The sequence below is a fragment of the Lactuca serriola genome, chromosome 3, assembly GCF_051521515.1.
Source record: "Lactuca serriola cultivar US96UC23 chromosome 3, Lser_US96UC23_V15, whole genome shotgun sequence".
Lineage (NCBI taxonomy): Eukaryota > Viridiplantae > Streptophyta > Magnoliopsida > Asterales > Asteraceae > Lactuca > Lactuca serriola.
In genome coordinates, this window is record NC_136410.1 from 218,035,324 (window position 1) to 218,062,894 (window position 27,571).

General features: G+C 38.9%; 1 protein-coding gene across 1 annotated transcript in view; it reads right to left on the minus strand.

The window, feature by feature from the left end:
• Positions 1-406: 406 nt before the first annotated feature.
• The window catches only part of LOC145096036 (uncharacterized), a 35,576-nt gene continuing 8,411 nt past the window's right edge, over positions 407-27,571 (minus strand). The window contains exons 2-5 of the mRNA XM_079033816.1: positions 1,298-1,389; positions 1,039-1,188; positions 676-794; positions 407-542 (exon numbers count right to left, since the gene is read on the minus strand). Of these exons, the coding sequence (XP_078889942.1) occupies positions 407-542; positions 676-794; positions 1,039-1,188; positions 1,298-1,389 (497 nt within the window). The remainder of the gene's footprint in view (positions 543-675; positions 795-1,038; positions 1,189-1,297; positions 1,390-27,571) is intronic.

A 27,571-nucleotide genomic window follows, 5' to 3' on the forward strand; every position in this document is an offset into this window, starting at 1 on the left:
TGAATTACATGTTATTTACAAGTGAATCACATGTAATTCATATGTGATTCAATTGTGATTTACATGTGAATCACATGTAATTCATATTTACATGTGAATCGTATGTGAATTACATGTTATTTACATGTGAATCACATATAATTCAAATGTGATTCACTTGTGATTTACATCACATATAAATTACATGTGAATCACATGTAATTCATATGTGATTCACTTGTGAATTACATGTGAATCATATGTAAATTACATGTGATTTACATGTGAATCACATGTAATTCATATGTAAAGTTTGCAACCAAAATACTTCAATAAAATTATATTTTCATTTATATATTATACTAATGGATTAGTTTATTGGTCACCGAATCAGAAATCAACGATGAAACAGAAAATATCCCAAAGATTAATTAAAATATAGCTCTTTCCTCAATGTAAAATTACCAAAATCCAAACGAAAATGACTGTTATACTTTGATAAGGCATTTAATCTTATAGGAATTCTAATTTTTGGAGCATCAAGGTCAATATCAAGAGCAAATCTGTAAATGCAAGAAGAAATATAGGAAATTAACAAACTTTTTTTTTTTTTTTGTAATAGTTTTATCAAAGAGCAAGACATTAGTTTCTCATATATATAGTTGAATTTAGTAAAATTCATCCAACTATACCTACAAAGTAGTTGTTTCATCAGCAACTTTAGGACTAACAAAATTGTTCCTCTTCATAAATTCCAGAAAATGGAAGGAATTACATTCATTCAAGATTCGCCCATTCCAATGGAATGATACATTCTACAAGAAGAAATACAGGAAATTAGTAAATCTTTTTTTTGTAATAGTTTTATCAAAAAGCAAAATATTAGTTTCTCATATATATATATAGTTGAATTTATTAAAATTCATCTAACTGTACCTACAAAGCAGTTGTTGTTTCATAAGCAATTTTAGGGCTAACAAAATTGTTCCTCTTCATAAATTCCAGAAAATGGTAGGAATTACATTCATTCAAGAATCATCCATTCCAATGGAATGATACATTCCATTCCTTCTCCGTCATACCAAGGCTGAGCTCTTTGAGGGTTGCATAGATCCTACATGGCATTTTCCTTACAATCTTCGTGATCATGTAGTATACACCCAAACAAGACCCCACTGCAGCCATTGCCAAAGGGGTGTCTTTCGTGCTCTGAAAAAGATCACACAAGTCTCAGATATAAGCAAGTAAAACATAGAATTCATCAAATCATGAACCACTTTTGAAAATATGAGTTTAATTAATGAATATAGTAACCTACCAGGATAATACATGTGACTGCAACTCGAACATCAACTTCTCCATCTTCAGAAATAATATATTTCCTCACTAGCCAATATTCGAAACCAGCTCCTAACAAAATGTTCAAAACACAAGTTTCATTTTTGTTATAATATCGTCAAAATTTATACAAAATCAAATGTTTTAGTAATTAATATAAAAAGACACAAATAAAGTTTACTTGGAATCTGCCATAAAGGATGAGGATGATGACACGGCATATGAGATAAAACGAACTCATAACGAACGTTTCTATTTACTCTAATGACTTAGAGTGATTATACAAATAAAAAAAACTTATTTTACCTGAAAATCAAAACTTTGTTTATAGATTTTCTTTCATCACAACATTTAAAAAATATAGGTAGAGCTAGATTATATATATATATATATATATATATATATATATATATCAATGAAGACGACATTTTCCTATTCCCACACAAACTGCACACTCATCTGCATCTCCATCAATATTTCCTACTAAGTATACAAAAGAATGTGCATTCACTGATGAATATTTATATTAATATTAAAATAAAATACTCTGTATGGGCTATGTGAATTCACTGTTGAATATTTATATTAATAGTAATAATATATTAAAAGGAATGAGTAGGAATTGAGAGACAAAACATATAGTCAAATACCATTGCATGTTTCTAACAAGGAAGCGCCCATCAAATAAATTGCTCTCTTGCCTCTTTAAACTTCTTCCTACCAATATTGTTAGACAAAAAAAGATTATTAAATATTTGAGAATGGAGCTTACAGACATTTAACAATTTCAGTTCTATATTAACTATTTACTAATAGGAGGTTTGTTCATCACCAAGTCTAGACAAAAACCATCATTCTAACAAGTTCCTAATCTCTTCTACTTATAATTCTAACATCAAATATATGTTACTAATTACCATGAAGCAGGAGCATCTTTTGTTGTAGCATGTATATCATAAGAGCAAAAGATGACAACAGAAGAAGTAAATAAAATTAAAACATGTACTTGAGGAGCATGTAATCCATTTAAATTGTAACATCCCGAGTTCAAGAGTGCAAGTTCAGGGTTCAAAGTGAAAATGTGGATGGTCAACTCGGCGAGTCCATGGGTAGACTCGGCGAGTAGGTTCGCGTGTTAAGTGGCCAACTCGGCGAGTCGGCGGTTGGACTCGGCGAGTTGGTGCTATGAAGAGAAAACCCTAATTTCGGGGGTTGAGCCCTATATAAAGGACATAATACCCTCTCCCCAGCCTCTTTACTCTCCCTTGAAGTCCAGAAACCCTAATATTCGTTTATGAGAGAATTAGAGAGCATTTGGATCTTGAAGGAGAGTTGGTTGAAGAGATCTTTGAAGATTAAGAGGCTTGGAGCAAGGGGATTTACAAGGTTTTGGCTTATTCTTCTGTTGGAGTCTTCTCTTGAGGTAATTATTCGTTGTTTGAGCTGTTATCCATCTAGGTCTATCATTTGTGGGATTTTTGGGAGTATATCTAGTGCTATCTTGAGTTTGGAGGTTGGATCTGAGGTTGCTACCTCAAATCTAGTGTAATGATGATCCAAAAGAGCATAAAGTCCCTGTTCAAGAGTTGTTGATGAAGCCTTCTTGTCCCAAAACCTAGCCCTAGAGTGTATTATGCTTAGATCTCCTTAGATTCACGTAAAGTTTGCCACTTTACATGATGGATGGCTTGTATAAGAGTAGATCTATGGATTGGAGACCATGCATGGCTTGGAAAGCCTCTGTATGGGTTAAGAGCTAGTGGTACTCGGCGAGTCACATGGGTGTCCTCGGCGAGTTGCATGAAGATAGGCAGCAACTCGACGAGTTGGAAGAACAACTCGGCGAGTTGGTTGAAGATAGCCTTGGACTCGACGAGTCTGTTCTTTGACTCGGTGGGTCTGGTCATGAGTGTTGGATTAGTGTCTAAGTCCATAACTATTTTGGTATGTACTTGACCCGATGGTGCATGGTCCTTTTGGGTTGCCTTCACTAAAGCAACTTGATAGGATGAATTATGGAGAGAGAGGATTAATTATGATTTATTAATATATTATGAGAATAATATATTAAAGGAGAAATCATAATGTTTAATTAATATTAGTCAATAATTAATAAGAATTGAGTTTGTGGCTAAAAGACATTAATTAAACTTAAGGGACTGGAACTGTCAATTGTGTGATAGTTGAATATTGAGCTAATGGACTCCATATTAGAGGAGTGGACGAATTCTATGGGGAAACCCATTAGAGATCGTCCTAGGCCTCTAAGGAGGGAGTCCATGGGTAACTTAGGGCTTAAGCATCCAAATTAGGGTTTCCTTGTTAGATAACCCTAATAGTCTTACTATTTAAAGGAACCTTGAGACTCAAAAACGTGGTGAACTTGTTCTTTAGGGTTTCCACACGTTTTGGGCAGCCTCCCCTCTCCTCATTCTTCATCCTCTTGCTCTTGGTGTTTGTGAACCATTAGAGGAATGACATTTGTGACTCTAAGCTTTCTAAAGTCATTACAAGGAGGATTTGAGATTGTTATTGCTAGATAACAATCAAGGTAATATCTTAAACCCATTGTTATGTTAATATTGATTATCATATGCTAGATCTAGGGTTTAAAGTCTTGGATGAATTGCATGTACAATAGAGAAACCTAGATCCAAGCATTAGGGTTTGCATGAGCACATAGGATGTTCTTATGGCTAAAACCCATCAGTGAGGTCCTAACCTTTCCTGGTTGAGCTGTGAATCGGTGAGTCAAGGGATGACTCGGTGAGTTGAGGGCGATTAGACTCAGAGTTGTGGGACTCGGCGAGTTGAGTCGTGTTACGGGGGTTTCATAGCATAGGGACTCGACGAGTCAGCGGGGTGACTCGGCGAGTAGAGATAGTCTTGTGTTGACTAGTTGTCTTCCAGGGGTATTTTGGTAATTATTGAGTTCAGTGTTTTGGTTATTGATCAGTGGTGAAGTCCGCGTCAGAGATTGGAGCAGCGTGATCTTATCTCTTCAGTCGGCAGTTGCGAGGTGAGTTATCCTCACTATATCGACAGGGTCTACGGCACCAAGGCCGACCCTTTATCGAATTGTAATCCGGGTATCGTTGTTATGTTATTGCTTTGCTATGTTTGCATCCTGATAGTTGGGATGGTATATGTTAGAGACCTGGTTAAGGTCGGTATCCTGGTATATAGGATGTTGCTATGCTAGTAACCGGTTAGGTCGGTATCCTGGTTAAGATGATGTTATGTTATGTGATCTGCTAGATCGGTTTGATTGAATGTGAATTGTTATATGATTGTATGTTTATGTGCACATGGTTGTTGGACTGGGGTTGGGTTAAGGCGGGTCCTGCTTTGTGCTGTAGGCGAACATACCCAGGGCGGACCGGTTATCCCGAAGGTCCAGCGAGCGGTCCGGATACGCTGTAGGCCCCAAGAGGGCGGACCAAACATGCCGAGGCTCGGAGAGTGGACCAAGCCGACTGAAGGCCCGGTGCGGGCGGACCAGTCATACTGTAGACTTAGAGAGTGGACCAGGTGGATTGAAGGCCCGGTGCGGGGCGGACCAATCACACTGTAGACTCGATGTATATGGCTAGAATCGGAGGGTGAACCAGGTGGACTGAAGGCCCGGTACGGCGGACCAGTCACACAGTAGACCCGAAGTGCATGGCTGTTCTGCGTTCTCTTGCGATATGCCATGTTATGTGTATGGTATATGTGGTTGGTATTTTGGGGGTATCTCACTAAGCTTTCGGGCTTACAGTTGTGGTTTAATGTTTTCAGGTACTTCAGGAGACCGTGGCAAGGCGATGGCGTGATCGTACCGCTCCTCATGTTCTTGTTTTACGATATGGTTCTGGGAATACTCTGATAATAAATGTATTGAAAACTTTTTTGTAATAATTTAATGAAACTGGGTGGTTTTTGAAAAGTTTAAATTGGCTTGGATTTTTAGAGCGTTACATAAATTGTATTTTGAAAATTTATTTGTGGAAGACGACAAGTTTCCGACATTACATTCTCTGCTCAAAAGGCTGCAGTCTTCCACAAATAAAAATATCTCCTGTATTTCTCAATATATAACCAAATATTCTTCAGAATCCTAAATTGGAATTAAATCATCATTCATGAAGTCAAAGTGAAGTTAACATGTGATATTTCTCATTGAGGCATTTCATCGAACATGTTGAGTGCAAACAAATATCTATATTTTTCAATAACACAAGTGTCTATTTTTATACCTACAATCAACACAAGGATTTAACTCTTTTTAAAAACATATTGACTAAACAGGTTCAACTTAACGATTAGGCAGAAACAATTCATAAAGGTCAAACAAAGGTTAGGAGTCAACAATAGAAACAGATGATACCTAAATTTTGATTGACAAGGGATCATCTTCTTCGTTCAGGTCTTCAATCCACAATGGAGGCCGAGATGAAGTCGGCGATTACGGTGTACTCCGGGGAACGAATTGATGGAGGATAAACGATTCAAAATCAAAGCATCTTTAGTGGAGTTTTTTCTATGAAGAACGTGAGATCAAGGAGTTCAACAACACTGAAATTTCGATCGTTTGGGGATTTCAGATTTCATATGGATTGATGATCGATGATGATAGTTTGATCGATTGGGATACGGAAATCGATCGTTTATCTTCACCGTATTCGTGTGAGTAGAAGCAATTTCAGAATTGAAAGCATGGAATTTGATGAAGGATTAGAGGCAATTCGACGGAGGTGAGTCGTCGGAGGATGGATCGTAGGTTTGAGCGAGAGAGGAAAATGGGGAGGAGAGAGAGATGACAATTTATTTTATCAGATATTAGATTTAAGAAATCATTTAAGTATACTTTTATTCCTATAATACTCCTGACTGAATTAATTAAGATACCCCTCCTTCCTTTATTGGCTACTTATTTTACAAAAGCGTCACCTTACATCTCGACCCTTCATTTTTTTGATCCAACGTTCCACCTTTAGTTCTCGAGTTTTCATGAAACTTTGAGTTCTCAAATGATCCTTCCTCTCTCTCTCTCTCTCTCTCTCTATATATATATATATATATATATATATATATATATATATAAGGTTGGGTTTATGTGAGACCATTATGTTTTGTGAGACAGAGAGACGTAATCCTAGCCACTCATTTTGTAGACAAAAAAAATTAAATGCAAAATAATTTAAAATTTTCGAATTTTTTTTTAAATATTATTTTCGTCATTTTTTATGTAAAAATAAAATTAAAAAAATTAACGTTTTTTTGAATTATCTATGAAATACTCTAGTAGAATATTATAATATTCTAGTAGAATATTATTATATTTTACATATCTGAAAAATCTATTAGAATATTAGAATATTCTAACATTCTAAAAATCACATAAGAATATTTATAGCGTAAAATTCTATTAGAATATTTCACGTATTTTTCAAAAAAAAAAAAAACAATAATTTTTATTTATTTATTCTTTAGGAAAATAAAATGTCGAAAATAATAATTAAAAAAAGAATTTTTGGATTTTTCCTTTTATTTTGCATTTTAAAATTATTTTTAGATTGCGTCTCACAGTCTCACAAAATTAACATGTGCTAAAATGAACCTTAACCTATATATATATATATATATATATATATATATATATATATATATATATATATATATATATATAATGTAATCTCCTTTCCTATAATTTTATTTATTTACTAATTTAATATTTTCATGGCTCCATTATTCAATAAATAAAGTAGAATTTTTTTAACTATTTAACCATTAATAAGATTATATATATATATATATATATATATATATATATATATATATATATATATATTACTTTAATAATAAAAGCAATTACTATGAATCAAAATTAGAATAACAATTAACTAAAATACAAACAAATACTTTGGATATGTTTAACCCGCTTTCAAGGACGGTGGTAAGGGGGCAACAAGGGACTATATGCAGAGCCCAATTTGTTTGAGGGGCACATTTTTTTTAGTATATTCAATTGCTGTCTAAATTTTCATGCAACCCAAATCTTGATAGTACATTAGTCCACACGTGAGAAGGCTTCAACGAACAAACAGAAGGCATTAGCGCATCGTAGGTTACCAAATTGCAAGAGTCCAGCAGAAGAGAAGTGTAACGACCCAAAAATTTCTTTTAATAAAGCCTTACTTTAAAACAAAGCCATCATTCCAAAACATAAATTGAGTATAAGTTTTCAAAACACATGTTCCTTATCAGAGTAAACATTCCCAGACTGACTAATCTATGGTGTGTGTCATGCGATCACCCCGAGCGCCTCCCTCCGCTACTGGAAGTACCTGAAAACAAAACTGAAAACCGTAAGCACGAAGCTTAGTGAGTTCCCCACCTTACCACATACCATGCATAACCACGTACTGCACATACTGGGCCACGCCCGCTATCCGGGACCTCGTCCCCTACTTCGGGCCTCGCCCGCTACAACGGCCCCGCCGCTCCAGGCCTCGCCTGGCTTCGAGCCTCGCTCGGTTACAGATCTGTTCACTTAGGCCTCGCCTGTCACAGGGCCCCGCCCACTAACATATAATAACACATACATATATCACATAACATCACACAAGCTAAACATACACTAACAGCTCTTGCTCTAAGGCCTTGCCTATCTCCGGGCCCCACCCGTGTCCTGCTACTAATGAGTGATGGAACCTCGTCCATACTCCTGCTGATAGTGAGATACGGGCCCCGCCCGTCCTCACTCCTTTCCTAACTTGGGCCTCGCCCCTGGATTGCTGCTACTGAGATGTGGAACACCATCCACACTCTGTTATTGGTGAGATACGGGACCTCGCCCCCACTCACCTCCCTACCAGGCATATACAAGTATCACACAGACAACAAGTATAAACTATCACATAGACCACCCCTTGGGCACCCGCCCTCTATCATCGGACCTCGTCCAAATATCATACTAGCATACTATGCCTAGGGCTAACCCCCGTGTCTTCTACTCATAACTACATGGGCCGACATTGTGGCCGTAGACCCATTCATACAAAGGGAAACTCACCTGATACTGCTGAGCTGCTGCTGCTAATCCCTTTAACTGCTACCCGACCACTGACTCCGAATTGCTGCTCCACTAACTCCCCGAGCAACCAATAACAACATATTACTTAGGCTCACTGACCTTCAAAGGTCAACCAAGTCAACCCTTGCCAAAGTCAAAGTCCTGGTCAAAGTCAACCTCCCAGGTCAACCCTACTCGCCGAGTCCACTTACTTACTCGCCGAGTTCTTATGCTCATAATCCTTTCAATCGCGACTTGACTCGCCGAGTCTATAGATTCCTGACTCCTGTCCTGACCAACTCACTGAGTCCTTGCTCGACTCGCTGACTCGAGTCTTAACTCGAAGGGTTTGGGACTACGCGACCCGACTCGCCGAGTTTAGGAACAGACTCTCCGAGCACAAAGCAATCTTCATCCAACTCGCCGAGTTGTTCATCCAACTCGCCGAGTTCATGCCCATCTTCATCCGACTCGACGAGCTGTTCATCCCACTCGTCGAGTTCCTCCTTATCTTCAAGCTACTCGTCGAGTCCACTCGAAGGACTCGCAGAGTCCATTCGGTTCCACAACATGCAGAGGACTTTCGAGTCATGCAGGGACTCCAAACAGTAGATTACTCTTCCCAAGCCTATCCCCCACGTAAAGTTGCAAACTTTACGTGTGAAGATGGAGATCTAAGCAAAATACACCATGAACTAGGGTTTGAGACCAAAGGCTCCAAAAATCCACTCTATTGCTGATACTTTACGGGATTCTAAACCAAAACAAGCATGGATCTGAGGTAGCAACCTCAGATCTGGACCTCAAGCTCGAGATTAAACTTAGACATGGCTTAAAAGCCCCAAAACTTATAACCAAAGTAGATCTGGATGAAGGAAGCGACTTATTACCTTCAAGTGCTCTGAAAGGTCCTTCAACTTCGGATTTGCTGCAGTTCCTTGAAGCCTCAATGATTCCTTCCCTCCTTCTTCCTTCAAATCACCCACAAAATGGCATAGAGCTTGAATAAGCAACAATGGCGGTTTAAGGTTCGTATTCTGGGTTGGAGAGGCAGTAAAGAAGCCCTAGGAAGAAGAATGAGACGTTTAAATAGGTTCCAAGCCCCGGATTTAGGGTTTTCCTCGCACAGACCAGACTCGCCGAGTCACCTTGGCCGACTCGCCGAGTCGGTCACTTACTCCACGACTCAGATCCCGCTCGGACTCGCCAAGTTCCTCCTTGGACTCGCCGAGTCCCCCTTAAATCTAGGGTTTCCTTTACTTTCTGGGCTTTTCAAGACTTTGGGTGTTACAAGAAGCATTGATCGTGCATCAATCATCACCGATCGACGATCATCCTGCAACCATTTCGAATATTAGGTAATCGATTATTTAGTTTAATAGTTTATAATTGAATGATAAACTTGAATCATTATAGAAATCAGTAAAACTAATCAGGATATTTAACTTGAAGGGTTGAATCAACCAGTTAATTCGTTTATCATAATTTAGTTGAAATTGAATGTTGTTTATCTGAATGACTGATTGAATGTTGAAATTATGTAGAAATCTGATTATATCATTGAATGTTCAAATTCCGATGAGTATTGACATTATATACACGGGTTGACACGACAACTCGACACGAACCCGACACGAAGTTAGCGGGTTAGGGTCAGAGATTTTGACTCGTTTACGTACACGGGTTGACACGACACGACACGATAATTAAACGGGTAGGGTTAGGGTCAAGACTTTCAACTCGTAGATGACTTGAAGATGACCAGTTTAATTATATATATATATATATATATATATATATATATATATATATATATCATATTTTTTTAAATATTTTCAATATTATACATTTGTAGTGGCCAAAATTCAAGAACTAAAAGTAAAATTCAAAATTTCAAAGTGACTTAATTTTACTCCTCCTCACTATTTATCTCATTTGCTTGCTAACTCTAACTCTTTCCATTTTGCTTTCTAAACTTACTACTACCTCTGTCCCATATTTACTTTACAATTTTGACTTTTGAAGTCTTTATTTTTCAAATTTGACATTAAATATTTTTGTTTTTTTATATATGATTTAATGCAAAATATATGAATGGACTGTGTTTTAAATGTCTTTTCATTGTTATAAATTTTATCAAGTAATATATAATACAAATAAAAACATTTAAGGTCAAATTAGAAAAATAAAAACTTCAAAAGTAAAAAATGAACAATAAATATGGGACGGAGGGAGTATAATTTTTTTTCCGTTCCACCTCCCAACTCTAGCATTTCACTTTTTCATTTTTTTTCCTCCATGACTCTTACTTTTCAACTTGTAAAATGTTTTAATCCGGCATGACACAACATATTTATAAGGTTTAAACCTTAACCCGAAACCTGACACGAAATCGACACGAAAATAAACGGGTTGACACGACACGACACGATAATTAAACGGGTAGGGTCAGGGTCAAGCACTCTCAACCCGTTTAATGTCTTGACACGACACGAACCCGACACGACACGACACGTTTGCCAGGTCTAATAAAAGTACTACGGAGGACTAACAGTTATCTATTATTAAGATAAAATTGCTTTACTTTTTTTTTTAATTTTTATTTATTTTATTTTTGCATAAAAAATGATGACAACAATATTAAACTTTTTTTTTTGAAAATTTTCAATTATTTTGCATTAAAATTTTTTTTATCTACAAAATGAATGGTTAAGAATACGTCTTCCCGTTTCAAAAAATATAATGGTTTCACATGAACCTAACCTTTTATATATATATATATATATATATATATATATATATATATATATATATATATATATATATATATATATATATATATATATATATATATATATATATATATATATATATATATATATATATATACACGAAGAAAACAGATTATCATATATAACAAAATGTTACTGGTAAATACAATATACATTTTTAGTTGTTTGCTATAATATTATTATAATTGATATTGTTCTTTTTTTTGAAACCATAAAATTAAACATAATAAAAGTACAATGGAGGACTAACGGTTATCTATTATTAAGATAAAATTGCTTAACTTTTAACATGTGAGTTTATATAATTGACATTCTAATATCGTCTCGTATACCATTTTGTTTCTTGGTTTCTTAATATATCACATGTTCAGACAACAAATTACCGAATTGTTTTAAGACATTATAAAAGAAAACATATTTGTAGATACATTTGATAAACATTAATAGCAAAAAAATTTAAAATTATAAGAAATAGAATAACAGCTAAAAATTTTAGAAAAATAAAATAAAATTATAAAACTATATTTATTTGGTAAATATTTCTGAAACTACATCTATTTAGTAAATAAATTTTTTAAAATCATTTGTTTGGTAAAAAATCTTTAACTATAATGTGTTTATATGTTATCATTGTCAGCTGAGATACATGTGACAAAGACAACATATAAACACATTTAAAAAGTTAAATGATTAAATATATATAAATAAATAATTACTTAAACATGAGCAATATAGAAAAAATAATTACCTTGATAAATTATCTTTTTAAAATATAGGGCGAAATACAAAAGCCCAACCATTTATCTCCTAACATTTAGACAAAAAACTCTTACATTTTGTTTATATGTAGAAAAACTCTTATATTGTAGTTACTTTTCATATTAACAAAATATCCGAGTTTTTTTAAAAAATTACCAGTTGTTTTATGACATGAAACTTATCTTTTTTATTTTTAGGTTAATATGGAAAAAAATAAGTGATGTTGTCTCTTGTTTAAGGTAAAATGTAAGACATATAGCATTTACTCATGCAAATGAAAATGCCGACGTTTAATTTTTTTCCATATCAACCTAAAAACAAAGAAGATAAATTTCATGACCCATGCTATTTCTGAAAATGTTTTCACCTGTTCGGGTTCTATGAAAAAACTGTTTAACCCAAAATGTTCTCGAACAATATTCATAGCTTCTTGGAAGCTATAACATCCCTTGTAAAGGGGATTTTGACACTGTATATATTTTACGACTGTTGCCCAATTATTAAAAGTCCCAACTTTAGTGCCCCTGATAACAACATAATGTGTAAACTTCTTTATTTGTTTTTCAGGAGTCAATGGTGATTGTTTATGAAAGTAAAAACTTAAAGCATTGAGAATTTGAACTTTAAATGATGAAGCCTGTGGAACTGTCTGAATATGCCATAAGTTGTCTAGCAAACATTGTTGGTCTTCTGTCAAGTTTACCCCGATCATGGGCCTAAACTTTTTACGTTCATCGAAGCAAATTGGTAAAGTGCAGTTACCAAATGCTATAACAGCTTCTCTGTTCTGTGTATATTGTGTATTTTTTGAAGGTCATGTCCAATAATATGCATGTTGAATGTTTTGAGATTGTGGTCTAGATCCCTGCAAAAGGTTATTATTGTTGGATTAGTGTCTAAGGCTGTAACTATATTTGGTATGTACTTGACCCGGTTGTGCATGGTCTTTTTGGGTTGCCTTCACCATAGCAACTTGACAGGGTGATTTATATAAAGAGAAGAGATTATTAATATATTATAAGAATAATATATTAAAGGAATAATAATATTATTTGATTAATATAAGTCATAAATTAATTAGGAATTAATTTGGTGACTTAAAGAGATTAATTGAATAAAAGGGGCATAAACTGTCAAATGTGTGATAGTTGTTTTTTGAGCTGATAATCTTTATGGATATGGGTTGGACGACTTTAGGGATGTGGATCACCTAGAAATCATCCAAGGCCTTATCAAGAAGGGATATTGGATTGCTTTGAGGCTAAGTTATCCAATTAGGGTTTTAAGGTGAAACCCTAGAAGCTCACAAGTATAAATAGACCCTTGGGGTTGTGGAAATCGGCACCCTTGTTATTGGAGTAACCCTAGAGCCGATTTCCCTCTTCCTTACCTCTCTCAAATCATCTTCTTGTTAGTTGGTGTTTGTAAGCCATTAGAGGAGTGACATTTGTGACTCTAAGCTCCAAGAAGAAGAAAGTTTCAAGCAAGTAACTCAAGGTATTATTCTAGATCTGTTTTCATATGATTTTGTTGTTAGTTTACATTAGATCTAGCCATGAAAGTCTTGGATATATTGCAAGTTCAATTAGAGAAACCTAGATCCACGCTATAGGGTTGTATGTGCACATAGGAAAGTTCTTATGTCTAAAACCCATCAGTGGTATCAGAGCCTGGTTGGCTTCAATTGAATGTGATGCTTAACTGTTTTGCTTGCTGGAAATCGTTTTTCTTCACCTCTTTCCGACCCAACTCGGCGAGTCAGTGTTTGGACTCGGCGAGTTGGCCTTACTCGGCGAGTCCAAAGCTTGACTCGGCGAGTCCGAGCGTCAGACAGAGGATAATTCGGGATTTTATTGCTGTTTTGTCTTGGATTGATACCCAAATCGTTTTATTATGTAAAAATCCGAATTTTAACCTAATTTAATGATTATCCTTGACATAAATATAGATAATTTCAAATCTTTTAAATATTGATTATTTATGTGATAAATATGGACTATTTAAGATTATTTGGTAATTATCTAATGACTAAAATTGGATTAGGTCAAATATAGATAATTATGAAATTAATTGTTTAATTTGATCCCTATTGTTTTGAAAACTTCAATATTTATCCCGAAGTTTTGAAATTTGAATTTTGTGATTCATAGTTTAATTTAGAAGAATTTAAATTTCAACCCCTAGAGTTTTACAAGTTTAAAATTCAACCCTATACTATTATATTATTAAAGGCTTAATATATATATATATATATATATATATATATATATAAGTAAAATTAAAATTCTAGTCTTACTGTTAGTAGGCCTCATTCACGAAGCCGGTCTATAAGGTGGGTATTAGGTTGCTGCTTATAAAATGGCGCTTAATGGGTGTACACTCACACCCACCGCTTGCTTGACTGGTGGAGGGTCGTTAGCCGAACGGGTATGATAGGGCAACTCTCTCTCCTCATTAATAAGTATAATGAATATATAAAGTAACTAATTTTTTTTTCAAATTCCCAATCCTAGTTACTTTAGGCAAAAGTGAATTGATGCAATCCCATGAAATTGCACTTTGCACCCTTGCTAAGAAGTTAGTGGAGCGTGTGTGGTTTACCGACACACTAATTGGTTCTAAGCAAAGGTGGCAAAGGGTGATTCATTGTTTATCATAGTCTATGGAGCGTGTGTGGTTTACCGGTACATCGAATAGATGATTGTAACAATGAAGGCACCATGTAGATTTGCATGGTTATTCACACCCACTTTGTGATCCTCGACATCCCAGTCACAAACGAGAGGGGCATATCGAGATTTAAACATGCCTTTGAAGGGTTCAAAGAATCTCAAAGAAAATCTAGGAATTCTCAATGCATTTAAAAACTTAAGGTTATGTTTTCGAGGTGAAGAATTAGTGAATTGTCATTCACTTACCTCCAAATTATTTGCGTGTTGGATTACGACATCCCTTTTCTAATATGTAAATAATGTTGTTGGGTCCTAGCCCTAATTTTTCATTTTGGGTGTTTAATTAGGGATTCAATTCTAATCAAACTTTGTCCTTTCTATTTGTAGATGTCGAACACAAACAACGCTGCTGCTGACTCATTCACATTAATGAGTCTTTGCCAAAAGCTGACCTTCGATGGTACAAACTCTAGCGAATGGATAAGATACATTCGCACCATTGCACGCTACAAGGACAAAGAGTATGTCCTCGACGAAAAGCTCAAGAAGGTCAACCCGGAAATCGCTACTCCCGAAGAGATGGCTGTCTTTGAGACACACGAACGTGATGCAACGAAAGTCCATTGCATCATGATAGCCACTATGAACCAAGAATTCCAAAAGTCCTATGAGGACATGTATCCCTATAAAATGCATCAAGACTTGATGGAGAGGTACCACCAAAGCGCGAGGCAAGAGCGCTATGAGATCATTACCAGCATGATCACCGCCAAGATGGGAAATGGAGAATCGTTAATTGTGCACATGCAAAAGATGCAAAGATATGTTGATCGTCTTTGCAAGTTAAATGTTAACTTTGGGGAGGATTTGGCCATCGACATTGTTCTTCACTCCTTACCTTCATGCTAGAACCAATTTAGGATGACCTACCACATGAACAAGGAAGAGGTCACCCCAAGTAAACTCCAAGGACTCCTAAGGACTGCTGAGAGCAACCTAAAGGACAAGTCTGTTGCACCGACTCCCGTACCAACTGCTGCTCCTGTTTTGGCTATAGGGCAGGGAAGGGGCAAGAAGAGGAAGGCTCCGTCAAAGAGCCACCGCAAGGAAAAGTCCCAAGATGGTTCCTCTTCTAGTGGGACCAAGGTTGATCCTGCTAAGCCCAACCCTAACCTGAAGGAGGCAGAGTGCCATCATTGCCACAAAATAGGGCATTAGAAGAGAAGCTGCCCGGAATATCTACAAGCCTTCAAGGATGGAAAGATCAAGCCATCTTTTGCTGGTATATACACAATTAAGTCTAATAATTCATCTCATACTATTTCTTGGGTTCTTGATACAGGATGTGGTTACCACATTTGTTCTGATTTACAGGGACTAAGAAGAGATAGAGATGTGGAGCAAGGAATAATAAATCTAATCATGGGGAACATAAGATCATCTCCTGTCACCAATATCGGAGTGTATTCTTTAGTGCTTAGTAATGGATTAGGTTCAGATTTAAATAATTGTTGCTACTTGCCAGATATGGCAAGAAACATCATTTCATTTCATGGTTTGTTTAGACAAGGATTTAGATATTCATTTAATAATATGAATGGTTCTATTTATGCTTATCTAAATGGTTTTTTATACTTTGAAGCAATGTCTTGTAATGGAATTTATGAAACTGTTATGGTTGTAGATAACCTAGGAAATGATGTGTTGTGTATGGATTCTTCCAATGGTATGGATAAAGCATCTTTGTGGCATTGTCGTCTTGGACATGTCAACAAGAAGCACATAGCCCAACTCCAAAAGGATGGAGTGTTGGAGTCATTCGACCTTAGGGAAGATGACACGTGTGAATCTTGTTTACTTGGAAAGATGACCAAGTCACCCTTCACTGGCACTTGTGAGAGGGGTGAGGGTTTATTGGATCTCATACATATCGATGTATGTGGGCCTTTTAGATCCACCACAAAGGATGGGAACCGATTCTACATGACTTTTACCGATGATTATAGTATATATGTGTATATTTACTTAATCAAGCACAAGTCTGAAACGTTTGAAAAGTTCAAAGAGTTCAAGAATGAAGTGGAGAATCAATTGGGCAGGAAGATCAAGATGCTTCGATCCGATCGAGGAGGAGAGTACCTAAGTCTTGAATTCCACGACTATCTTAAGGAATGTGGAATAGTTTCGCAATTGACGCCACCTAGGACACCACAGTTGAATGGTGTGGCTGAAAGGCGTAATCGAACCTTGTTGGACATGGTTCGTTCTATGATGAGTCGTGCTTCACTACCTGTGACATCCTCATATTTCTCGGCCAGAAAAGACCGATTTAATTTATGCTTTTTAAAATAAAATCAGAGAAATCTTTTTAAAAGATGTTGCGGAATTGGTCCCCAGACAAAATATGATAAAAGTTTATCAAAATCCTTCATTAAGAAGGTATATATTTTCCATATATATATCAAAACCTCGAGATGTCATGTTCCGATACAGATCAAAAGCATAAAGAAGACATTATAAGCCTTTCAACAGTTATTTACAACTACTGGCCTATAATCCAAAAATCTCTCGTCGTCCTCCGACTATGCTCCGGGTCCACTACCTGTAATCATAAAAACTGAGTGGGTCAAGCTTGGGAGCCTGGTGAGCATATAGGGTTTTCAACCCACAATAATATACTTATTAAGTTCACTAATCAACAATAACCCTGATTACCCATTCTCGTTGTCCTCACTTTACGTCCCTAAACACCTATCACAAGGGATCTAGCCTAAGGATTATCATCGGGATGGACACTACTGCTAAGGGGTTTCCTCAGCCATACATGTCCTTAAGGCAACCATGAGGGGGATGGAGTACGACAATGAACATTTAATTCATCAACACCTACAAGTTGTGAACCTGCTAGTGTTCCACTGGATTATCTAGAAAGTCCGTGGTCGTCATCTATACTCCGCTAGATGACTACAACAACAACAACATCAAGGCCTCTCACCTTTTTAACACACATCAACTATTTCATCTACCCATGTTCTACCCAACATATTTTGTAGATAAAAAGCATATACAATTTAAAACTTGTATAAAACATCAATATAACAGTCACCTCAATTAAACAATTAATATATTTACACATAACACGTATTTCAAGGTAAATACTTCATATCTATGTGTAAATTGAAAGTAACTACACACTCACATATTTTGATGAAAATCGGGCAGCAATTCGCTTCCTAAAACGATCGCTTCTAATAAAACCGGGAGTTTTATTGAGAAACCGGGCTCTGCAAAAGTCGGGCTTCGAAACCAAAAAGATAAATTTTCTGGGCTTCTCGGGCACTTCGTGGGGTATTTCGGGCTTTACAATCGATACTGGGGCTTTGCGGGATGTTAAGATGAAGAAAATATGAAGAAAGGGGCTAAATATGGCAATTTCTTAAAAACATCCGAGAAGGCTCGTAGCCTTCTATTTATAGGGTGAAGCTTCTGATCCAAGGGCTGAGAAGCTTCTGATCCGACGGCTGAGAGGGTTTGCAGGGGGTGGCTCGCACGAGGCTGCGCATGGCTCGCACATGGGTCGCACCTGCGAGGGCTCGCTGGCAGCTTTTAAGTGGACCGGAGTCTACTGGTGCACCTGCGAGGTTCGGAGCTAGGCTATGCGAGGCTCGGAACATGCGGTAGGCATTGCGAGGCTCGGACGGAGAGCTGGCTGCTTCGGATTGGGCCTCCTCCTCGGTCGAATCAGGATCCGACACGTGGCTTCGCATTACTCAGCAGCTTCGGTGACTCAGCAGCCTAGTGACTCAGCAGGACACGTGGCACTTTTTCAGCGAGGGTGACGTGGCAACTCGTGACTATGTAAATTTTCTCGATTTTCGCGCCAAAACTTCTAAAATCCATAACTTTCGCATATGAGCTCAATTTTTGATGTTCTTTATATGCACGCGTAGCTAAAATTACGCTCTACAACTTCCGTTTAGACTTCGTCGGCTAAGTTTGACTTTAAATTTTATATTATTATTTTTAACAGACCGGGAGAGGAAATCCGTTAAAAATTCATAACTTCTTCATCCGACGTCCGTTTTCGTCAGACTTTTTACCGTTATGTTCCTAAGGACGAGACCTTCAATTCTCGTTTAGGTTGTGTCGGCTAAAAATCGCTCGATCTAAAATTCGAGTTTTTAGCTGTCTACTGCTAAGCTGAAACTTCGAAAAATCGTAACTTCCTCATATGAAGTTAGATTTGGGCGTTCTTTTTATCGAACTTCTCGGTTTAACGAATACTACGAATTTTGTTTAGATTACTAAGGCTAAAAAGTAGTTTATCGAAAACTCACTTTTTACGACATTCAGCACTTGCCGGTTTTGTCGCGAAACTTCGACAGGTCATAACTTCTTCGTTATAACTCGGATTTTGGTATTCTTTATATCCCCGAAATCCTTGTTTTGACCACTAAAACTTTATGTAAAGATATCGGGCTTATCTCACACTTTAATTTTGATGCTTATTTTTATTCTTAATTAATTAAGCCCTAATAATTAAGCATAAAACACATAATTCACATAATTCCTTTTCATTTCTTCAAAATGAGTTACAAAGGTTAACCTAGACTATCAACTCAATATAAATGCCTAGGCTAGAAACACGAGTATTACACTACCTATCTCATTTTGGGGGTATGCCTTAGAGACTGCCACCCATATCCTTAACCGAGTCCCTACAAAGAAGGTTGCCAAAACACATCACGAGATGTGGACAGGGAAAGCTCCCTCGTTGGCACATATCAAGGTTTGGGGTTGTGAGTTTTTCGTAAGACGAGAAACTCACGACAAGCTCGAACCTCATAGTGAGCGATGTATTTTCATTGGCTACCCGCAGAAATCCTTTGGATATCTCTTCTATAGACCGAGTGACAATGTTGTCTTCGTTGAGAGGAGAGGGGTTATCCGAGAGAGAGAACTCATAAGCCAAGGAGACAGTGGGAGGCAGATCGATCTTGAAGAGATTCAAGAGTCGAGTGATGAAGGAACCTCTGCCGCTGGCGCTCAACCCGAGGAGGAAACTCCGGTTGAACCGATTGACGAGTCATTACCTCTTAGACGTTCCGAAAGAGTTATAATTCAACCCCAGTTTTATGGTTTTCATATTACTACTGAAGGGGACATGTATATTAGTGATGGTACACTAATAAACCTAGATGAACCTAATAGCTATAAGGAAGCCATGGCAGGCCTAGAGTCTGCAAAATGGAAAGAGGCAATGGACAGCGAGATTCAGTCCATGTATGACAACCAAGTTTGGAATTTGGTCGACAATGTGCCCGAACGTAAGACGGTTGGGTGAAAATGGATCTTCAAGAAGAAGATCGACGTGGATGGGAATGTGCACACGTATAAGGCGCGATTGGTGGCGAAGGGCTTTACTCAAACTCCCGGAGTTGACTATGATGAGACCTTCTCACCAGTTGCGAAAATAAAGTCTATAAGGGTGATGCTAGCTATTTCCGTATTTCATGATTATGAAATATGGAAAATGGATGTCAAGACCGCTTTCCTTAATGGGAGGTTGGGTGAGGATGTTTACATGGCTCAGCCAGAGGGTTTTTTCGATCCGAAGCATCCAAATAGAGTGTGCAAACTTGAGAAGTCCATTTATGGACTTAAGCAAGCATCTCGCAGATGGAATCTTTACTTTGATGAGAAAGTCAAAGAGTTTGGATTTGTACGAAGTGAAGATGAATCTTGTGTATATGTCAAAGCCAGTGGGAGCATAGTTTGCTTTCTCGTTTTGTATGTCGATGACATACTGCTCATGGGAAACGACATCCCGACTCTGCAGGAAGTTAAGTCCTGGCTCGGGAAGTGTTTCGCTATGAAGGACCTCGGAGAGGCTTCCTATATTTTGGGAATAAGGATAGTGAGAGAAAGAAGTAAGAGACTAATAGGACTTAGTTAGAATACTTACTTAGATAAAGTACTAAAACGTTTTAGTATGGAGAACTCGAAGAAGGGAGAACTACCGATACAATGTAATACCAAATTGAGTAAGACTCAAAGTCCGAGTACCGAAGCCGAGATAGCTGAGATGAGCCGAGTACCTTACGCTTCCGCAGTTGGCTCGATCATGTATGCTATGACTTGTACTCGACCTAATGTGGCCTTTGCTTTGAGTATGGTCAGTAGATATCAAGGGAATCATGGAAGAGCACATTGGATTGCGGTCAAGAACATCCTTAAGTACCTTCGGAGGACCAAGGAATGGTTTCTAGTCCTCGGACGGAATGATGACTTAAAGGTGCGAGGGTATAGTGACGCCAGTTTCCAGACCGACAGGGACAACTACCGTTCGCAGTCGGGATGGGTCTTTACCCTTAATGGAGGAGCGATAACTTGGAAAAGTTCCAAATAGGAAACTGTAGCTGATTTAACGTGCGAATCAGAGTACATTGCAGCGAGCGAAGCGTCAAAGGAGGCAATATGGTTGAAGAACTTCATTGGTGATCTTGGAGTTGTGCCTGCTATAAAGGAGCCCACGGAAATTTTCTGTGATAATGAAGGATCGGTTGCCTTGACCAAGGAACCGAGGGATCATGGTAGATCTCGACATATCGACAGACAATATCACTTTATTAGACATCGAATAGAAGAAGGACACCTCGTGGTTAAGAGGATATCATCAGAAGATAACCCAGCAGATCCGCTTACGAAGGGATTGAGCAGGGTTAAGCACTTGCAGCATGCTAGGAGTATTGGGCTGAATGATGATATTAGTTTAGATTAGATAGTTTTAGAAACATATAATAGATAAATGTAATTGACATTTGATGATTAAATAAAAGAGTATTGTTTATAAGTAAAGTTACTGTCTTATGTTAATTGTTTAGTTGTTGTTTCACTTTGCATGTTTTGACTTCCAGAATAATTGAGTTTATTAAGAATAATCGAATTATTCAAACAGTCCACAATCGTTCATATGTTGGAAGTAGATATGAATGAAGATTGTCATGAATTGGTGTGTAGATTGTCTAAATGGTATTAGACATAGCAAAGGTTTGCTGCAACGTTCATGAGTGCTTATGAACGAGTTTTGAGCATTGGAATAAACCTGCGCTTGCTGGAATCACTTTGCAGTGATCGTAAGACGATAATATCATATGGTCTTAAAACCTAGATATATGGTTTATTATTTACTAATTGGTTGTACATTGATAATGCGAAACCGCATCAGTAAATTGATGTCATAAAACGCATTGTTGTGTATAGTTGATTAGTCGATAAGTAAATGCATATAAGTCGAAGTTTATCTGTTACTTTTATCCTAAGAGGGTAAAAGCAATATCACGGCCGCTCGATGATTTGGTTTGAATTATGTGTCGGGCCCGATCAGGACTGAATTGATGTGTTTAATTAAGTTCTATGTCGAATAAATCTGAGATCGAGAAAATTAGTTGCTGGACAATAAGTATGACAATTGTCTGCACGATATCAAAACAGAGGACTGTACGATCCCTTATCTAAAGGACAAGTTACTGATAAGATCAGAGTTGACAGCGTCTTAGAGAGCTACGATTGCTAATCAGATTGTGTTTGCGTTTATAGTTACTAGACTTATCCAAGTGGGAGACTGTTGGATTAGTGTCTAAGGCTGTAACTATATTTAGTACGTACTTGACCCGGTTGTGCATGGTCCTTTTGGGTTGCCTTCACCATAGCAACTTGACAGGGTGATTTATATAGAGAGAAGAGATATTATTAATATATTATAAGAATAATATATTAAATGAATAATAATAATATTTGATTAATATAAGTCATAAATTAATTAGGAATTAATTTGGTGACTTAAAGATATTAATTGAATAAAAGGGGCATAAACGGTCAAATGTGTGATAACTGTTTTTTGAGCTGATAATCTTTATGGATATGGATTGGACGATTTTAGGGATGTGGATCACCTAGAAAGCATCCAAGGTCTTATCAAGAAGGGATATTGGATTGCTTTGAGGCTAAGTTATCCAATTAGGGTTTTAAGGTGAAACCCTAGAAGCTCACAAGTTTAAATAGACCCTTGGGGTTGTGGACATCGGCACCCTTGTTATTGGAGTAACCCTAAAGCCAATTTCCCTCTTCCTTACCTCTCTCAAATCATCTTCTTGTTAGTTGGTGTTTGTAAGCCATTAGAGGAGTGACATTTGTGACTCTGAGCTCCAAGAAGAAGAAAGTTTCAAGCAAGTAACTCAAGGTATTATTCTAGATCTGTTTTCATACGATTTTGTTGTTAGTTTACAATAGATCTAGCCATGAAAGTCTTGGATATATTGCATGTTCAATTAGAGAAACCTAGTGTAACAACGGAAATTTTAAAACAAAATTTTCATTTCTTAAAAATGTATTTCCATCCAAAATAAGGCATAAAGATCCAATGTATCATGTCATAATACAAATCATATAAAATCCCAAGATCATAAATCCTCCATCAGTGTGTACAGATCACGCCGGCGCCTTCCCACGGTCCTCGCTAGTACCTGAAACACATACACAACAACTGTAAGCATAAATGCTTAGTGAGTTCCTCAAAATACAACCTACACACATATGCCTTTCCAGACCCTGACCTTCCGGTCCATGTGTCTCAGGGGACTTCCGTCCCTGCTGGGTAAACCTTCCGGTCCTACCCACGCCAACCTTACGGTCCACATTACAACGCCTTCCGGCCCATAACATATTCGCCTTCCGGCCCATAACATCATGCCTTCCGGCCCATATCAAGCATATCATACATAACACATATAACAATTAACTTATCACATATAACACATATGTCTCATACCATATCCGACCTTCCGGTCACACAGTCAAAACCCTTCCGGGTACAGTATAGTGAGAAGACTCACCTTGTGGATATCGATAGCTAGCAAATCCCGGAATCACTCGTGCTCGATCCTCCGAGCTACAATCCCCCTATAACATCATACGTCTCTTATTAACACTTTTACCACTAAGCTTGACTACCCTTTTCAAGTCAACACTAATCAACTCTGGTCAACGGTCAACGGTCAACCTTGACCGGACTCGGCGAGTGCACTAGGGCGACTCGGCGAGTCTAGACGTTTTCACCAACTCTCTAGGATTCCCTTTTTGACACGTCGAGTACTCCCCTGACTCGACGAGTTCCACCTGGAAGAATCGTGGGGCCACCCCGACTCAACTCGCCGAGTCTCAAGAACAACTCGACGAGTCCCAGTTCGACTCAGTCCACCTGTCAATCCTTTCTAACTCGCCCTGACTCACTGAGTCAACCTATAACTCGGCAGGACCACTCACTGAGCGATCTAAGGGCAATCTTCAAGCTACTCGCCGAGTCTGTTTGTCGGACTCGGCGAGTCCATGCCATGCAACCACTCAAACTTGCTTCTAAGGTCAGATCCGCTCCAACAATTCATAGATCTGGCTTTCCTAAACTGATTCATCACGTAAAGTCCTTATCTTGGTGTTCATAACACACCCCATGGCTCATAAATGGTATTTTGACCTTAGGCATAAGGATTCCAATCCAAAACCCCCATTGATTCACAAAAAGCTTGGGCAAAGGGACACTCTGGACCTCCAAGGGTCCAGATCTATAATCTAAATCGCTTAAGGGACCAAGGAAGCACTAGATCTAGCCACAAAAGGGCTCAATAAGCCCTAAATCAATATAACATCAACAAAGCAGAGAATAGCTCGAAGATAGTACCACAAATGTGATGTTCTAGACCCCAAACCCTCAAGAAGTGGCTCCTCTTGCTTCCCCTTAGCTGATTCTCCCTTTCCCTTGTAAGATTACACCTCCAAGATCAATAATGGCTTCCTACTTTGCTCCAAACGCTCACACTCGCTAGGGATTCACTCAAGGTACTGGTGAGCACAAATGACGGCCATAAGGCCCCTTAAATAGGTCCCAAACCCGAGAAATTAGGGTTTCATTAAACAACACGGACTCGCCGAGTCCATACCTTGGACTCGCCGAGTCCAGGCGCGAACCCGCGTCCAGAATCGCGATCCTACTCGGCGAGTCTGAGCTCCAACTCGCCAAGTCCCCTTACAAAATATCAAAATTGAAAACATAAAAGATACCTGGAAATCCGGGCTGTTACAACTCTCCCCCACTAGAACTAGACTTCGCCCTCGAAGTCTCGCTCTGAAAATAGCTCCGGATGCTGCTCACGCATCTCACGCTCCAGCTCCTAGGTCATCTCTAATCCCTTTTGATGTTGCCACTGAACCAACACCAAGGGTACTTCCTTGTTCCTCAGAACCTTGATCTTCCGATCTCTGATGGCCACCGGCCTCTCGGCATAATTCAGGCTCGCATCTACCTGAATATCCTCTAATGGAACCACGGCCGACTCATCGGCTATACACTTCCTCAGCTGCAACACATGAAAAGTGTCGTGAATCTGCCCCAACTCTGCTGGCAAATCCCAACGATAGGCTACCTGGCCTACCCTCGCAATCACACGGAATGGAGCAATATATCGGGGCCCTAACTTGCCCCTCTTCCTGAACCGAATCACTCCTTTCCAAGGAGAGACCTTCAGGAGAACAAGATCGCCGACCTGAAACTCAAGCTCGGACCGGCGTCTGTCCGCATAACTCTTCTGTCGGCTCTGGGCGGTCAACAACCTCTGTCTGACCTGCTGAATCTGCTCTGTCGTCTGAAGCACGATCTCTGTACTGCCCATCACTCTCTGCCCAACCTCTCCCCAGCAAATGGGGGTCTGACACCTCCTCCCATACAACAGCTCAAAGGGTGGCATACCAATGCTCGAATGATGGCTGTTGTTGTAGGAAAACTCTGCCAAGGGTAAATACGTATCCCAGCTACCCCCAAAATCCAACACACATGCTCGGAGCATGTCCTCAATCGTCTGAATCGTCCGCTCACTCCGACCGTCTGTCTGGGGGTGATATGTGGTACTAAAATGCAGTCTAGTACCCAACTCCTCATGAAACTTCTTCCAGAATCTGGAAGTGAAACGCACATCACGGTGTGAAACAATCGAGATCGGCACCCCATGCCGAGATACCACTTCCCTCACATACACCTCCGCCAATTTCTCCGCTGAAGAACTCTCACTGATGGCAAGGAAGTGAGAGCTCTTCGTCAACCTGTCCACAATCACCCAAATTGCATCAACTCCTCTGGCAGTCCTCGGCAATTTGGTGATGAAATCCATAGTGATATGTTCCCACTTCCACTCGGGAACCTCCAATGGCTGCAACTTGCCATGCGGCCTCTGGTGCTCGGCCTTAACCCTAAGGCAGGTCAAACACCTCTCAACAAACCAAGCGACGTCCCTCTTCATACAGGGCCACCAATACTCCTTTCTCAAATCCAAATACATCTTCGTAGCCTCGGGATGAATCGAGAACTTCGATCGATGCGCTTCCTCCATCAAAATAGTACGCGTACCGCCCACAAACGGTACCCAAATCCTACCCTGAAAAGTCATCAGCCCTCTACCATCCGTAACGAATCCTGATACCGAACCAACAACCCGTTCCCTCTTCTGCATCTCAGGTTGCACAGCCTCGGCCCGTGCCCCACGAATGGCATCCAATACCGAAGTCATCACGGTCAATCTCAAACATACATCCCGTAGTGGAGTGCTCTCCGCCCTGCGGATCAACGCATCGGCTACCACATTAGCCTTGCCTGGGTGGTACAGGATCTCACAATCATAATCCTTGACCACATCCAACCACCTTCTCTGCCGCATATTTAGGTTGGGCTGATCCATCAAGTACCTCAAACTGTTATGGTCCGTGTATATCGTACACCGAACCCCATACAAGTAGTGACGCCAAATCTTGAGGGCGAACACTACTGCCCCCAACTCTAGATCATGGGTGGGATATCTCGTCTCATGAGGCTTCAGCTGCCTCGATGCATATGCTATCACATGACCCCTCTGCATCAGCACCGCTCCCAGCCCCCAGCCCCAAAATCGATGCATCACAATATACTACAAAATCCTCCATCCCTTCTGGGAGAGCTAATACCAGGGCTTCGCACAACCTTTGGCGAAGTGTCTCAAAGGAGGCCTACTGCTCGGGACCCCATGAAAAAGCAACACCCTTCCGGGTCAACCTGGTGAGTGGCACTGCGATCTTGGAGAAATCATTGATAAATCTCCGATAATACCCTGCCAACCCAAGGAAACTCCTGATCTCAGAGGGTGACTTCGGCGCCTCCCAACTCATCACCTGATGGTATCCAGACCTCAAATCGATCTTGGAGAACCAAGATGCTCCCTACAACTGATCGAACAAATCATCGATCCTCGGTAATAGGTAACGGTTTTTGACCGTCAGCTTGTTCAACTCTCGGTAATCAATGCACATACGGTGTGAACCATCCTTCTTCTTGATGAACAGGATAGGCGCTCCCCATGGCGAGCTGCTCGGCCGAATAAACCCCTTCCCCAGTAGCTCCTGAAGCTGCGAGGATAACTCTTGCATCTCTGGAGGTGCAAGACGATAAGGTACCTTAGCGATAGGCGCAGCCCCCGGAACCAAATCGATACTGAACTCCACTTGCCTCACTGGAGGCACACCCGGTGTGACAACCCGAAATTTCCATTTGTACGAACAATATCTATTCAATAGAAGTCAGTCCAATTTCAGTGATTTTCAGACTTTTCGAAACAAGTTAGTGTACTTTAGGGTTTACACTTTAGGAGATAACAGGAGAGTGGATGCTCCTGGGTTTGTGAAATTTGAACATTTCAAGTTTCATAATGTTACAGTCCAAGTTCAAGAATAAAAATATTTTCTATCAAAATATTTCAGGACTATAAATAGTTTTCTGAATTTAATTAATTCATTATTCACAATTCCAGCCAGAGAAAAGCCATTTTCTCTCTAACAGATCTTCGGGGTTTTATCCCAGATTGTGAGTAACTCTTTCTAGTAGTGTTAGAATACATATT